Here is a 16374-nt window from a genome sequence, read left to right as displayed (position 1 = left end):
ACCTTAAAAAAAAAATAAGTATGCATCTTGCATGTCCAGCTTTCCCAGCCTCTTGAGCATTGGGGTAGGAGGTGCTGGAATCTGGACCCCTTCCCTGCCTGGATGTTTGCCATGATACTCGTCCCAGGTAGAGACAGGCCATCATCGCTTGAAAGGCGATTCGATTTGAAAATGATATTGGCCGGTAATAGATGGATGATCGAGGGACTGATCCGCCTTGCAATAAGCTCTCGTACCTATTATTCATCAAAGACACGGCTGGTGGTGGCCTTCATGGTTCATGAGAGCTTTTCCTTTCTTCCTCGCCTGGTGGTGCTTTCGCTTGCCTTGCTTGGTAGTGCTGTTGTGATTGTATGCCGAGCTTCCCGTTATCTCGAGATAGAGTTTCTGGTATCTGACTATAACGTTGCGACTTGTGAAAATGGTCGCAGCGGATATGCGGCTCCCAAGCGATCGTCGAAGCCTAAAAAGTCACAGTCGTACCGTACGGCAGAGCTAAGAGCTCCATGGAGCTGAGATTATATATGTGATGTGGTGGAAGGAACCGGGGATATGGATGGCTAAGAGGTGTATCGCGATCTGCATTGAAACCTTCAAGAACCTCGCTCGCCTCGCATGATCCTGCCCCTACTACCCTCGTTTGTTTGGTTTGGAATGTGGTGTCGAAAGACCTCCGGCTGGTCTGGTCTTGATGTTGCCTCGGGGCTTAAGGTTCGATGCTGGACAATACATTTTGACAGCCATCAGGAAAATCCGCGGAGAATATAGTTTCGTTCATGATAATATCCAACGTCCGGGAGCGAGCGGTGGGCGAAAGGGAGGACAGACTGTTTAACTATGGCAAGTCTTGGACTCTTGTTGGGGGTTTCCATTTGCCCATCCGACATTGTCTTCATACTGGCGGTCAGGAGGTAAGTTTAGTAGTATCTCTTCAAAACATGAAACCGTCAATGATGTTGTGACCTACCTACCTACAGATAGTAGAGCAGATTTGTATATGTTGCCCGTGTCGCGCCAACGTTACCACAGCGAGTTCAATGCTGGCTGGTTGGCTGGCTCGGCGCACATGGTGTGTGGGCCCCCTCTGTTGGGTGGGATTTGATGTGGGTTCTACAAGCTCTAGCGGAAGCTCTAGAACCCTTCAGCCCTCCAGATGACCAGGGGCCAGCAGTGCCAAGCAGCGACGGGTCCCAGTAGAATGGGCCGACTTGGGCAGCACCCAGGACATCTTGAGCACCTCTGTGACTTTTTTGCCCAGCGGCATTTTCCCATGACTCCACTATAAAATTTGGACAAAACCTGTGGCTCGGAACCAATGTCCTAACCCAGGTAGGTATTGCAAGAGTTCTTGCCGCAGGTTCATGCTCGCACATATCCGAATATGAATTGCCAGGCCAGCCAGACCAGGTAGGAGTCAGTGCCGTGGGCGGACGGATAGTCAAAAAAGTCTTTTGATTTGATCAGCATCTTTTTTGATCCCGTGAGACATGCTCCTGGACCCTATTTACCTGTTTACCTACCTGTAAGACGAACTCTTCAATGTTTTGGACACGCACGGATCAATCTAGCATTATGTCATGCCTATCGAATTCCTTTTTCGTGGATCTGGGGAGGGAGACCAGGAAATGAAGAAAGGCAGGAAAATCTATGGGGCCACATATGGAATAGTGTGTGAGCAGTTGTGATTCGCCGAGCATGTACCAATTACGTAGGGCATCGATGCAAAAGTCTTTGCTGATTTTATATGAGACGCAGTTTGCCGTCTCTGGAAGTATCATATATCCGTGACTGATGTCGCCCAAGGCAAAACAGTGGCTTTCTTACTTGATCACCTTTCCTCGGGCGATTCTCGAGTCACAATCCAAAATTCAAGAAAAATCAAAAAATCCGGTGAATCAGGTGACAACGGGGGCATGGTGCCGATCAGGACAATCTCAAGCAGGAGACACAGAGAGACCTGAACCCCCTTTGGATCCATTCCCCAGGTCGTTGTGCCGTCCCCGCAGCGCCTCGTTCTGGCCGATCCCCACCGACTAGGTTAGGAATAACTGCGAACCTTTGCCCTCATTTGCTCTGGATCACTGGCTAGGCGTTGTCTCGGTCTGTTGATGCAGAGTTTGAATGGTCGAGAATGAGGCGGCCAAACGCTGGTTTGCTGGCTCAGTACGTAGTACGTAGAGATTGTAGTGTACGTAGTCCGATTGATCCTCAATTCCGCAATCCTGCATGCATCAAGCATGTCAAGTCGAACATTGCCTCTTTGCCAGGGAAAGTCTCTTCTCTGCCTTGTAGTATACGTAAGAGAGCGAGAGGAGGGAAAGCGGGTTTAAGATGGTGGTGATGAAGCTAGTGGCGCATACCCAGATAGTACAAGCGGGCATGGGGAGGAGGGGGGTTGAATACATGGTATTCTTTTTTGTTCGCTCTCCTTTTGGCTGGGGTTCGCTTCTCTCGAGTTTGTGCGTTTGCCTCGTCTGTGTTGATCTCATATCCAAGCACAACCATGTATGAGTGATTGTTTACCTTATTAGCTCCCATGTTGCTCGTCCACGCATGCCACGCATTTCGTAGTGTGAGCCGAAACGTTTCTCAAATGTCCGTGTTCGTCGCCGGCCACGCCATCGCCCGTCGTCCATGCGGTTGGTCATCTGCGCGGGAAAAAGTACGTACGGCCAGGGAGCTGGGGGCAAATAGCGGCTTGCAATGGCAAAGCATGGCTCTTCATGTCGACGAAGAAGCGGGGATCTTTCTTAATTTAGTTTTTTCCATCTTCCATTTCTTGTTCGTCTTCTGCGTGCGCAACTTCGGATGGATAGCAAGGGTGAAAGCAAAATGGCCAATTCCAATAAGCGCATTTGATACTGGCCTAGGTAATGTACCTATCTAGATTCCACGGCCGTTCTAATAATCTGGTGGCTTGACTCCCTACTGCCTATGCCAGCCAAGGTTACTACCTATCTTGAAATGTGGTATTCCGATCACGAGTCAAAGCCCCCATTGCTACCAGTAATTTTGATTGATTATTGGATTTGACAATGAAATATGAAAGGAGGGACACGATGACTGTCGGTTTAGACGTCTACCTGAGAGGCACCATGGTTACAATGCTGCCATGGGAATAACAGGCTATAGGTGATATCATAGAAAAATGACTGGATGCCCGACAGGATGCATGTTGAAACTGAAATTCGATCTCGAGGTTCTTCTTATTAGTTAGTTGGTTGTTTGTCATGACTACTAAATTACGCGGCAGCTAGGCAAATACACTACCTAAACTAATGTAATCTCTGTAGATCTGCACAAGATACCAGACCATCAAATGGCAATCTTCAATTGGCGGATGCACACCCCCCCGCGTGTAGCTGTCTCTCGTCTCGTGTATCGTCCCTTCACCGTACCTCTCCGGCTTCCTTGCCAATTCTCACCCATCCCACGTCCTCCTGTGCCCGAGTGCCTCGATGATCCCTGCTGGTGGTGGCATTTCTCAAATCCCCCTCCACGTCCTGGCACCTGGTACATCGGATAGCCCATGGGAGAAAAAAAAAGGCGTGGGTGTTGTCAGTGTACCCTTGCAAATTTGCGAAGCTGCTTTCCGATCTCCCGGTATTCCATCTCCCGCGCTTTGGGGGGGGGGGCAGCGCGGTCTTCTCTACGTCCTTTTTTTTTTTTTTTTCTTCTACTTGTCGCTGGCCCTTTTTTTTTTTTTTTTTCCACCCTCACATTTTCTTCCCTCTCCTCTCCGCCCACTGACTTGTACATGCCGGCCGGACCAAATATGCATGCTACATTTCGTACCTCTCGGAAATCGGCCTAGGGAGAGAAACAAGAACACAAACCGCATTTTCTTCTTGTTAGCAGTGGTGGTTTGAGCTGCTTATTAGCTACATAGCTACCTTTACGCGACGTACTCTACCGGCACACAGTACATTCTCCCACGTTTACACACTACATTTCAGAGTCCAGACGTACATACGTCGAGTAGCTCCCTGCATGCGCCGCCCAGTGCCAGTTCAAAGCACCGCGCATCCACCCCGACACACCCTGAACCAGCCCTTCCTTCCACCCACACCCTGTGTGTTCCAAGGTACCTACTTCCCACCTTTTTTGGTTTACTGCCTGCCTGTCGACCTGCCTACCTTACCTACATTACCTACCTACTACTTGTTTGCCCCATTGCCCGTTGAAACTGTCTGTCTTGTCTGTCCGCCCGTCCGTCTTGGGAAAGAAAACCACCACCACATATCAGACAGACAAGTCCCTGCCCCGGCCACCCCCCCATCCGGACCTTTATCGTCGCCTGCTTTTACAAACTCGACGACATCCTGTGTCGATCGAACCCCCAAAGGCGTCATTACTCGACATTCTATCCGAGGTTTTCTGGTCTCACGCATCTGGAGCAGTCATCATTCACTACTCTTCTTACTACATCACACACACGCATACAAACACAACCCTGACCGTCTTCTTGTACCTGTCGCTGCTTCCTACCGTCTCGGCTAACTTGCTCCTTGTCACCGATCCGAGGCAAGAAACACCACCACATACTGACACGGCGTAGATCTCTCAACTCGCACGTCTTTTTTTCTCTCTCTTCAGGCACTTCGGCAACATCTTGCAAGCGGGGGAAACTGGTTGATCTGCTATCCATGAAGACCTTTTTTCATCGCCTATAATCGAGAGGCTTTGAATTATATCATTGTTGGCGGGGACGACTACGGCCAACTGGTGACTCTTACACGCAAATATCTTGTTCGCCATCTGCCTGACATGGCCGTCGTTCTCTCCTCCGAGGACAGCGGCTTCTTTTCCCAGTCACCACTGAAGCGATCGCATTCACAGCCAAACTTTGGCAAGCAGTCATCGGGCCTGCATACCTCTGCCTCATCCACAAGGATCAATACTGCCTATCAAGGCAGATATCACTCCTACCATATCTCTCCGCCCAGCTCGGAACCATCGTCCGTTGCCTCGTCACCCCAGACGATACATGCTGACTCTGTGACTCCATCCGACCTGTCCACTCCAGCAACTATTCTGTCTCTTGACAGCCACTGGGATAACGACGAACATCTTGAACATACCCCCGACATCATTCTGCCAGAATACGACGAGAATCCCTTCTTCGCTCCTGTCGAGGATCTGGAGCCGCCCGCCAGCCCTCACACTGGCGACTCTTACTCTGTCTCGCCTGCTGAGAACGATGATACGCCTACTACTCTTTCTCGCCCCGAATCCCCTGTACCACTTGAGCATGCAGAAGATGACACGGCCCTGAGGCATCACCCTACTCACCATGTAGACTACTTGTCACACGACTGGAAAGAGGAGGACATCTGGTCATCATGGCGCTACATCATCTCGAGGAGGAACGATTTTACCAATGCCTCTCGATTAGAAAATGCCTCTTGGAGAACTTGGATGAAGTCAAAGTACAGGTTAAAAACAGTTTCTCCCGAAACTTTAAATTGGTATGATTATGTCTATTTATTAGCTTTGCATTGCTCGCGCTTCGTCCCTATGCTAACATGGATACAGGCTCAAGGACTGTGACGTAACTTGGTTGTACGGCCCCTTGCAGACAAGACAAAAGAAACTGTTCGCGGCCGACACACGACAGAACAGCTCGTCAATATCCAGAAATGACTCTTTTGTTCAAAAGAAGCCCATCTTGAAGAAGAGGAGCGTGTCAGAGGTTATGCTACAAAAGTCTATTTCGTCGTCTTCACTTTTAAAACAAGCCACAGCTGCCGTTCAGGCACAACAGCAAGACCTTGGACACGGAGTCCATGGAGTTCGGATATCTCGGCCGATTTTGCAGCGGGCTACAACAGATTACATTACGTTTCCATTCTCTTCTCGAAGAGCCAGTCACGGTGATAACAGCCTTGCCCCCTCCAACGACACATCCGGCCTCGTGTCACCGTCAACGGAGCGAAAGCATATTCACTTCTCAGAGTCGGTTCAACAATGTATTGCGGTAGATGTTAAAGGAGAAGAGGAGGACGAAGACGAGCCAGAAATCGAGTACTGGAACAACGATTATGACAGCGACTCATCTGACGATGGTGTTTTCATGATGAAGACCAGCACCAAGAAGAAGCCGACGAGACCCCGACCCAAGCCAAGGGTCAGTAGCACCAGCGAGAGCAAGACTATAGCAATGTTGCCGTCGACTACACTTAAGTATCGCGAGGACACACCAGAGCCACAAGAGACTGCCATGAAGCATAGCACTATCCGCAGCCCTCCGTTCATCTCACCCTCATCCTCCCAGGAGACTCTTCGCCCAGCAAAGCAATCTGGCCGTTTTTTCATCGAGGACGACGAAGTATCTGCGATTGAGGAGAGAACTACTACACCAGTGTCCAGCCCGAGCGATCAAGTCCCGCAATCGGGTCTGCAGCGGTCATCTTCGTATGGAAACCTGGCAAATGGACCAGCGGGTATGCGTCGGACTGAATCTGGCATGCTCATGCCGTATGAAGAAGGGGACGGACAAGAAAATGCAGGCATTATTGGCCGTGTTGTTGACACAGTCAACACCGCTCGTGACATTGCTCACGTCATATGGAACGTCGGCTGGCGTCGATAAATCTTGACGGATAAGCACCTGTTGGACAGTTGAAATATTTCTATACCTCAATCTTTGAGGATGTACCGATACAACGACATGCCAAGTCTTTATCAATGTCGCCATTACGAGAAAATATTGGCACAAGCTCAAGACACAAACGGACAATATTGATTGGCTGGGGACTTTCATCGCAACATTCTCACAACATTTTACTTATATTTGCATTGCAATGGCGTACGGAGCGATTTGATTTTTATTTTACATGCTGAACCCTCCCAAATGTCAACTCAGTTTGCATTGAGGATCCTGGAAGGCGTGGTAACCAATGGAAAGCATTACTGGGGGGTTAGGAGCATGGACTAGAGGAGGGTAAACGGACTTGGAATATACAGAAGCCATTCATTTTCTTTTTCGAGGAATGGTTCATAATGGGGTGTTGCCTATAAACAGGCATACTTGGATCGGTCAGCAAGCGGCATGTTTCACATGGCATCTGGAAGGAAAATCAAAGAGAAGATAAAAGCAATTTTGAAACAAGATACATCCCATGAACGTTACCTCAAGTATGATGGAGTGAATGAGTGTTGAATCAATGTCCAAGCGCTTTGCAATATAGACAGCAACACCAACTTTTTTTTTTTCAGCTTGTGTAGACCCGTGTAATCTTGCCAAAGCTGGCCAGCATTAATCAAGACGAGAGTCGTTGGAGAAACCACATTTAGGATCTGCGGGTCTCATATAAAAAGTATTCATATACAAAGTACTCAATAATTGACCACGGGAGGCATGGAAGACAACCTTTGTACCTTCTGTCTTGATGAAAATGTGCAAATTTCGAAGAACTTTATACGTCCTGTTACAGTGTCCATTACTAGAGTCCATTTTACTAAACTTGACGACGACTACGAGGTACATTCTCGGGCCATAAGAACAGGCTCTGGCAGGCCGTGGCCATGCATTTCCAATTGTCAGACCACTTGCTGGGCAATATGACACTGTCACATACTTCCGTACACATCCCCAATCTGAATGGAAAGAAACGACAAGTAGTGATATCCCCATCACTCGTGCAACGAGAAACGATCGGCACTGTCAGTTATTGAGAGGATAATCATAAAAACAAACAGGACAAAAAGAAACGGAGAATACTTTGTACAGGGGATTTATATCTCTAGTCAGGAGAGGATATTTGACCGCCCACGTTAGGTATGAAATCATAGACTTTACCAATGATGTCGATCCTGTAAGATCCCTTCCATAGCCAACGCCTCCTTCAAGAATCACGCAAACATTATCAACACGTGATTGTTGGTCACGGATAAAAGCATAGAGATTGTATGGGTATCGATCGAAATTTGATTACTACTGACTACGGTCTATAGGAAACCGGGGGGGTTGTGGAAACTTTTGCATCGTACACTAAGGTGTGTATAATACTCACCGAGAGATCAGTTTTTATGATTGGGTTCGCTGTACAAGAAAATTTGATCGCCCTGTCGTCGCAAAAAATGAAAACCGCAGAAACTTTTTATAGAGCCCTCAAAACGCCGTCGTGAAAGAAATAAACCCTCGTGGTGGATCCAGTGCAACTGCATCCAAGGTAGCGCAAGCTTGCCAAATACTTCATAGCCAGAAAGTAACCCCATTGGCAAATGGGAAAGCCGTCAGAACCATGTGTGTACGTGAAGGATGTGAATGCTTGGAAGGAGAACCCAACCAGCATTCAATACTTGTAAAGCCATCAAAGCCCACAGAACGAACCCACTGAGAGGTGTATGAAACCTCAGATCAAGCCCACAGGTGTATCATCGCTTCGTGACGAAGCTTAGCCCTCGATGACTTTGAACCCTCAAGCAGAAAAGTCCAAAGTTTGAAGAAGCCGACAACCCTCAGAAGCCAACCAGGTGTGTATGTGTCAATGAGCCCTCAGGTACCATCAAGTGCGGCTGTTGCTTTAGTCAAAGCTGATCTTCTTGCCTTGGAAACCACCACCACCACGTCCACCGAAGCCTCCACCACGGGAAGCACCACCACGACCACCGCCGCGGCCACCGCCACGACCACCGAAGCCACCGCCGCCTCCACGGCCACCGAAACCACCACCGCCGCCGCGGCCGCCAAAGCCACCGCGACCGCCTCCACGACCACCGCCGCGGCCACCGCCCTGTTGAGGCTGGCGCTGGGCAGCAAAGTCGAGACGAACAGCACGAGCACCACGGCCCTCACCGATGTAGCCACCGTTCTTGGACTCGAAGGCAGACTTGGCCTCCTCGACGCTGTTGAAGGTCACGTAACCGAAACCCTTGCGGTTGCCCGACTCACTAGTGTTATGTTAGCTCTGGTTTCAATGTCACCATCTATAAGCAGAATACGTACGGGTCGGTGGGGAGACGAAGGCTCTTGACTTCAGCAATGTCGGCGAAGAAGAGCGTGACGGCATCCTCATCGGCCTCCCAGGGCAGGTTACCGACGAAGAGAGTGTCACTCTCAGGGGAGACGGTGTCACCGTGGGCAGCGGCGCGGTTGGCAGCGCGGTCAGTGTTGTTGAAGCTGTCGGCAGGCTTGGGCTTGGAGGGGTCAAGGCGGAGACCGCGGCCCTCAAGCTCGAAACCCTGCATACCCTCGAGGGCAGCCTGGCATTGCTCGGGGGTGTCGAAGTCGACGTAACCAAACCCACGGGATCGCTGCATGTCCTTGTCGGTGACAACACGAGCGCTGTTCAGACCGGCGTACTCCTTGAAGGTGTCGTAAAGAATGTCGTCAGTGACACCCCAGCCGAGGTTGCCAACAAACAGGGTGACGGCGGCGTCCTCGCCAGCATCGGCCTTGGTCTTCTTGGCAGGAGCCTCCTCCTCGTCCTCAGCCTTGCGCTTCTTGGTGGGCTCGGGCTTCTTCTCTTCCTCATCGTCAGAGTCAGAGTCGGATGAGTCAGAAGAGTCGGAGTCGGAGTCGGACTGAATAATAGTTAGTTAATGCGATGAGGGTGAAGAAGAAAACAACTGCATGACATACCTCAGCCTTGGCCTCCTTCTTCTTGGCATCAACGTCAGCGCCACCCTCATTCTCGGAGCTGTCGCTGTCGCTCTCCTCCTCATCGTCAGAGGAGTCAGAAGAGTCCGAGGACTCCTCAGTCTTCTTGGCCTTGCCGTTGGTCTTGGCCTTGGCGGGGGCGGGGGCAGCCTTCTTCTTCTTCTTGTCGGCCTCGGACTCGGACTCTGAGTCGGAAGAGTCGCTAGAGTCAGAGGACTCGTCCTTATCGGAGCCCATCTCCTCGTCGCTGTCGCTGTCGGAGCTCTCAGAGGACTCAGACTCGGAAGACTCAGACTCGGACTCGACCTTCTTCTTGCTCTTCTTGGACTCCTTGGCGCCCTTTACAGCCTTGGTCGCGGCATCCTTGGTGAGCTTCTTGGACTTGGAGACACCAGCGTCCTTGACGGAAGTGATGGGATCAGCCTTGGCAGACTTGCCGCTGGAGGACTTGACCTTGCCCATTGTGAATGATTATTGTCTGATTGAGGAAAATGAATGAGACAAAAAAATGAATGGTATGGGAAAGGGAAAGGTGTGGTAGTGTGCAGAATCTGTCTGTCGCGACAGATCGTGCAGGTTCTGCTATTTATGAACCAGATTCGGCAGAAAAAAAAAAGGCGGGTAGGCTGCTGGTTTCCTGGGCTGTTTCGCTTGTCTGGGCGCAAAAAAAAAATTTCTGTATCTGCTCTATCGGCGGCAAAGTGGGGGCAAGGGTCTCGGGCGGTGAAAAGCTGGCGGAATTGCTGATAAGCGATAAGAGAGGTAGGTAGGTGCATCGCATGGATGGATCCAAAGAATGGAGGACCCACCTATTCCAGCCAGTGGAGAGTGCCTTACAATTGAGGCTGCTAGAATTGGCTGGTTCGACGTTGCGAGCTCACAGCTCTCCAAGTCGTAGCTTGTCGAGGTATCTCAGTATCCGCCAGCTCAGTACACGACCAGCCATCAGCTCACCACCAAAACCGGCCAATTGATCCCCTGCTCCCCCCCGGACGCAAGAGCTCATCGATCGCAAATATGCCTACTCCCGAGTCCGAGGCTTTCCTGGCCAAGAAGCCCAAGGTCCCGCCCACCTTTGACGGCGTTGACTACGACGACAACAAGGCATTCAAGGCCGCCCAGGACTCCATTATCCGCGAGCAATGGGTGCAGGTCATGATGGGACGTCTAGTCAGAGAGGAGCTCAGCAAATGCTACTACCGGGAAGGAGTCAATCACCTGGAGAAGTGCGGCAAGTTAAGAGGTCAGTCATGACGTATTTGGAGCCTCGGAGTAGCAGTGCACGATGCATTGTGGCCCGGTTTTGGCTCCAATCCCTCCAAATATTGAATGCAAGTATGCTGAATATGTACCAGAGAGATACCTGTCGATGTTGGAGAAGAACCGCGTGCGCGGAACTCTGTTTGAGCAACAAAACTACATAGATCCATCGCAGCTGGCCACGCCGGCAAAGAAATAATGGATTCATCCGGATAGGCGCTGGGGCGAATCAGACATGGTATTCTAAGAGGGGAGCCTGATGATTTCATCTATGCATCAGAGATTATTTCCCATGAATGTGCTGGTTCCAAGAGTATCAAGATGGGCGATGGGTCGTTGGCCGTACAACTAACAATGCGTTGTAGCCACAAGACCCTGTACATATATCAAATGAAAAATTGCCAATTTGCCAACTACCAAAAAATTCAGCAAATCAGTCCTGTATCTGGGGTCAACTTGCGTGTGTATTCGTTGCTACTGTCGTTGTCGTCGTTGCGCTTGTTAACATACAGGCACGCAGGCACGAGGTTGGCCCAAATAGCGCCAGGGGTCCATCCGGCCCGCCGTACAAAATTTCCAATTGGCTAGCTTCAACACCATGGTGCCTTGCACTTTGTAGCTCTGGGACAGTACCTTTCAAGACCTCACCACACTCAAACCACACATACACACGATATGATTTGCAGGCGGTGCTTAACAAGCGCTTCGTCGCTCACACGGACAATATCGCGGCGGGCAGCGCCCGTCATTGTCCGATCCTTTGCATCGACGCCCGTACCGAGGAACGCAGCGCCCGTGGCTGCTGCACCCGCCGCATCATCATCATCATCAGATGCGTCGTCGAACCCAACCTTTGGCACACCGCTCGGCGATGCACCTCCCGCCGCAGAAGACAAGCCCGCGCTGTCGGCGTGCGCCGAGGGCACCGTGCTGACGGGCCTCAACTACCTCAAGAACAAGACGGACCCCGTGGCCCTGGCCGATGATGCGTACCCGGCGTGGCTGTGGAGCTGTCTCGACGTCACGGTCAAGAAGAGTGATGATGCCGGAGCTGCTGATGCCGAGGCCGAATTCTGTACGTTTTTCTTTCTTTCTTCTTTTCTATAAGCTACTCGAATGAAGAACCTCTATAACTAATCACTCTTTTTTTTTTGCCCTTAGCGAAATCCAAGAAGCAGCGTAGAATCGCCGCCAAGCGCCAGCGCTCTCTCGAAGCCAAGCTCCTGGCCGACGGCAACCTCGAGGCCCTGGCCCCCAAGATCCCGCTGCAGCAGCAATCGATAAACATGCCGGCCAACGAGGAGGGTACGGCCGAGGGCGCCCTGGCGGCGGTGGCGGCGCGCGAGGACCTCCGGAAGGCCATGCGCAAGGAGAGAAGGTCCAAGATCAAGGAGAGCAACTACCTGAAGAGCATGTAAGGTGTGAGGATGAGGAGGAGGAGGAGGAGGATGAGGAGGACGACAACGACAACCCTCGGCGAGATTCGATGCAAAGATCACAGCGCGGTTACGGTACATCTTCTGGACAAAATATTCCAGAGACCTGGGCAGATGGCAAGGGAACACTACGGTTCAAGCCTTGCCGTTGTGATTGCTGCTCACTTCTCTTTCAGCAAACCTACGAAAGGACCGAAGAGAATAGCAACTGCGTGTACTATACAATGACAACTGTAAACTATATATGTGCACATACGACAAAAAAGAATAGACAATTATGGCGCAACTTTGTATCTTTGCAAAGTGAGAGCCTCTTTGCTAGACTGTGCGCATTTTCATTTGGCTCTACCAAAACCAGGCTGGGTATCATTTCGTAAGGCATTCCTGGTGGGCCGTCTCTTGTGCATGTACAGTTTTGTGACTTTGCCTTTTCCCCCTGCCATGATATTCAAATTGCCAAACGCCAGACGCCTCCATCTACTCCCATATTGAAAAATATTTAGAAAAAAAAAATAATGATAACCTGCTAGTATGCAATATTTTATCCGCTGCCTGGGAATGTTGCTGGCCAACTGTATCTTGTTGTAATCAGGATCTTTTGTCAAGGCATGATCTATTCGTCGTCCGTGATATTGAGCTGTGCCTTGCGCAATGAGATCTCCTTCTTGAGATTGTCAATGTTGGTGAGAATACGGCGGCGCATGAGTGGGTTGGCTTGTGTATCCAGTTGACTTTCAAGGTCTGACACCTTCTTCTGTAGCCCAACCATCTCGTTCTTCATGTCTCTGAACTCGGCTTGTTTGGCTGCTTCTTCCTCATCAAGCTCGTCGTCATCGTCATCGTCATCGTCCTCATCGGATACCTCTTCTTCGTCCTCGCCATCGGCATCACTGGCCTCGGCAGCTCCAGCGGCAGGGGTGGTAGCTTCAAGAGTCATTGGCGTTTGTGCTTCAAGCTGCGTAGCAGGAGTAGCTCCTTCGGCATCTCCCATATCCATGTCGAATTCTCCAGCCAGCTCAGCCTCCAGCTCGGCCTCGAGATCGGCGTGGTCCACCTCATCGTCTTCTTGGGTGGGCTCGTCTGCGAAATCAGTGCCTCCAAAGTAGTCATCCACTTCTTCGCCCTCGGCATCTTCATCACCTGACTCATCAAAGTCCTCATCTTCGTCCATTAGGAACTCGTATTTGGGTTGTTCAACGCATTCAGCATCCTCGGCCAGCAGTTTCTTAACCTGGGCAGCCGTACTGATCAGTTGTTTTTCTGTTGGTTGCTTTCTAAACCTTCGATTGACAGCGTCGTGCATGGGGGGAGTCAAGCCATGCGGCCACTTATGATCCATCTGCTGGACCATCTGAGGCAATGGTATCGTCTTTGCCTCTTGCTCGCTGTTTACCTTTTCATAACACAGCAGCATTTGAGTAATATCCATATTTTTCATGAAATTCTTCTTGTCCCACGTCTTCATGGCTTCGACAATGGTGGGCAGATCCACGAGTACTGCAGCAAAATGGTGACCATCAATCGTGACCATGGCTCGCCGGTCTTTAGCGTCGAGCCAGTCAACAGAAAGGTCAGCGCCCCCCGACTTTTTGTCAATACCGATCTTGCCTTCTTCAATGGCCTTGTTGAGATAATCTGTCGAGGGCCCAGGTAAGGTCCGGAGTATAACAGCGCCTTCTCTGACTGGATCTTCCTCCCGGTCGCTTGCTTCCGAGTCCCATGCCTCGCCAGGCTTGTGCTCGACAGCTTTCCCTTTGGGTTTGAGCAGGAGTCGACCCGTTGGTGTTTGGACAGCATATGCCTTTTTCGATGAGTTTGTTGTTGCCGTGGGAGTTCTGATCTGAATTTTGGAAATGCGACGACCCGCCATGGGCGCATTATCTTCCTCATCATCATCGCTATCATAGTTGCGTTTATGGGCAGCAATGATCTTTTCCGTTGGTTTGGACGATCTGCCAGTCTTGGTGATTTTGACGGGAGGGGCGGCGGTCGCCGGCGTGCTGGGCTGGCTCGAATTGACTCTAATGCGAATAGTCTTCTTCTCACCGGAAGGTGTGGGTAGGTCGCCGCTGAATGATGATTGCCGTGAGCTGCTGAGCTTTAGTATGGGCCTGGGCGTCTCGGCGGAAGGTGTTGCAGCGATGGGAGGTGGCGGCATGTCTGGGCGATTGATCTGGCTGGTTTCCAGCTTCAAGGTCGGTTTGGAACCATCGCCCGCCATTTTGATGGCCTCCAGAGAAGAGGCTGCAAGGTAGCCAAGGAGGACGAGACAGCGAGAAGAGAGATGGAGAGAAATACGACAGCAGAGGCTGGCTCAATGTCGCACAAAGAAGGCGTTGGTTGTTGCTTTCGCGATGGGCGTGATCGCAAAACTAAATGCGAATGACGTTGGGATAAATCTGGACCTGCCAAGTACGGGGTTGAGTCAAGAACCTCTAAACATGTGGCAGGGATTCTCTCTAAGTGCAGTTTTCCTAGCGACGCGAAAACACGCGACCTGAGCACAATCGCGGGGTAGCTTCAACTGTTAGGTATTTGGAGGGTTTGTAATAAGGTGCCTCCAGGTACGAGCTACTACGTGCAGGTGATTCTCAGAGGCTAGGCCTGGGGCTCGGGTTTTGTTTGGCGGCCAACGGCAGGAAAGGTGGGCAAGACATCCGAGTGGTTGCTGCTGGAAGATAAAGGTAAAGGCTGAAGGGTCCCTGAAAGACAGCTGAAGTTTACAACTTTGGTCTAAAAGTCCAGGGCCGTGCAGCCGCTAACCACGGTGACTATTCCGCTGTGAATCGCATCAACAATCAGAGAAACCAAAGTATCTCGGTCTGCTTCTGTCCACACCCACGATCTTTTCAATCATCTACCCCCGACAAATGCAGTAATGATTAATGTCTTTAGTCTTTGGACCTCTTGATTGTTCCTTCCTTGACGATCCCGGCGCACTAGTTGCCGCTTTTGACCAGTGACTTGCCAAAAAGCACAATTTAGTTGAACTGAGAACACAACCTGAACACCACCCGCTAGGCTTCGAAATCGCAGCAACTTTGATCGCAAAACCCGTTTGCAATCTGCGCATAAAGCTTCTCTCGTCTACTGGCCAGAATAAAGGGCGAGGGTGCCGTCCATGGTCAAGATATTCTGAGATCAGCCACCGTGCGATAGCCCTTCCATCTCGAGCAGACGAACAAGCCCGAAAAGCGATCTCTTCCTTTGCCCGGGAGAAAGATACCGCAAATATAAACATCATGGAGCCTTACGCTTCGAACTCGATGACACAGAAAAGGTTCTATCTGGCGCTACTGAAGCCTGCCATACTCCAGGCCCTGCGCGCACAAGGCTACTACTCATGCCGGCCTACGGTCCTCGACTTCTTCACCGAGGTCGTGGCCGACTACATTTACAACACGGCCGTGGCCACGCGAAAAGCCATGGAGCACAACCACCCCGAAGACCCCCAGGTCACCCTGCCCGACCTCCGCCAGGGCCTCGAGTACGTGGGCGCATTTGCGTGCGACGAGAACAAGCGCGAGGACCGTGACTTTGACGGCGACCCCGAGCTGCGCGGCATTGAAAAGTTCAAGGAGTGGTTTGATGGAAAACAGAATCAGAGAATCACCAGAATCGCCGAGGCCTTTACTCAGAATGGCCTCCTTCTCGAGGCCGCTCCTCCCGAGGAGGGCAAGAAGGTCGAGCGACCTCCCATCGACTACCTGAGTCGTAAGTTTTGCGTTCTTCTCCCGGTCATGACATTCAACGTGTTGCTAACCTATATGAGCAGAACTGAAGCAGAAGCACAGCAAGAACGATGACTCTAGGTATGCTAGCACCATTCTGGGAAAGCCCAGCGACCACGGTGAGGTCTTAGTCGAAGGCGGTCCCGTCTCGAGTATCGACGAGTGGCGGGACATGATGTTTCAGCGCAATCAGCGACCGCGGGAGCCCACGCCAGACTCCCGGCCACCCAGTTCCGGGCTCAGTTCGCTCGATGAGGGAGATGTCGAGATGCTGGACCTTTAGGACTCTGACACCATCGTCGAAGAAGATCCCCACGATTCTTGAGTTCATCAGCACACTGGT

General features: G+C 51.0%; 6 protein-coding genes across 6 annotated transcripts; 4 read left to right on the top strand and 2 right to left on the bottom strand.

Moving 5' to 3' along the window:
* Window positions 1-4767: 4767 nt before the first annotated feature.
* On the top strand, window positions 4768-6592 carry PFICI_01892 (uncharacterized protein; the record flags this gene model as incomplete). The annotated part of the gene is made up of 2 exons (XM_007830473.1): window positions 4768-5468; window positions 5536-6592. The coding sequence occupies 2 exons, from the start codon at window positions 4768-4770 to the stop codon at window positions 6590-6592; spliced, it is 1758 nt and encodes a 585-aa protein (XP_007828664.1).
* A 1936-nt stretch (window positions 6593-8528) lies between these two features.
* PFICI_01891 (uncharacterized protein) lies at window positions 8529-10066 on the bottom strand (the record flags this gene model as incomplete). The annotated part of the gene is made up of 3 exons (XM_007830472.1): window positions 8529-8895; window positions 8951-9528; window positions 9587-10066. The coding sequence occupies 3 exons, from the start codon at window positions 10064-10066 to the stop codon at window positions 8529-8531; spliced, it is 1425 nt and encodes a 474-aa protein (XP_007828663.1).
* Window positions 10067-10621: 555 nt separating this feature from the next.
* Window positions 10622-11063, top strand: PFICI_01890 (NADH-ubiquinone oxidoreductase subunitA; the record flags this gene model as incomplete). Its single annotated transcript, XM_007830471.1, has 2 exons — window positions 10622-10847; window positions 10960-11063. The coding sequence occupies 2 exons, from the start codon at window positions 10622-10624 to the stop codon at window positions 11061-11063; spliced, it is 330 nt and encodes a 109-aa protein (XP_007828662.1).
* Window positions 11064-11539: 476 nt separating this feature from the next.
* On the top strand, window positions 11540-12282 carry PFICI_01889 (uncharacterized protein; the record flags this gene model as incomplete). The annotated part of the gene is made up of 2 exons (XM_007830470.1): window positions 11540-11939; window positions 12026-12282. The coding sequence occupies 2 exons, from the start codon at window positions 11540-11542 to the stop codon at window positions 12280-12282; spliced, it is 657 nt and encodes a 218-aa protein (XP_007828661.1).
* A 631-nt stretch (window positions 12283-12913) lies between these two features.
* Window positions 12914-14521, bottom strand: PFICI_01888 (uncharacterized protein; the record flags this gene model as incomplete). Its single annotated transcript, XM_007830469.1, has 1 exon — window positions 12914-14521. The coding sequence occupies one exon, from the start codon at window positions 14519-14521 to the stop codon at window positions 12914-12916; it is 1608 nt and encodes a 535-aa protein (XP_007828660.1).
* Window positions 14522-15542: 1021 nt separating this feature from the next.
* Window positions 15543-16314, top strand: PFICI_01887 (uncharacterized protein; the record flags this gene model as incomplete). The annotated part of the gene is made up of 2 exons (XM_007830468.1): window positions 15543-16014; window positions 16076-16314. 2 exons carry the CDS (start codon window positions 15543-15545, stop codon window positions 16312-16314), a joined length of 711 nt encoding a protein of 236 aa, XP_007828659.1.
* Between the last annotated feature and the right edge of the window lie 60 nt (window positions 16315-16374).

This window comes from Pestalotiopsis fici (assembly GCF_000516985.1).
Source record: "Pestalotiopsis fici W106-1 unplaced genomic scaffold PFICI_Scf_1, whole genome shotgun sequence".
Lineage (NCBI taxonomy): Eukaryota > Fungi > Ascomycota > Sordariomycetes > Amphisphaeriales > Sporocadaceae > Pestalotiopsis > Pestalotiopsis fici.
Note: the sequence above shows the minus strand (reverse complement) of the source record. Positions and strands in the feature narration are given on the sequence as shown.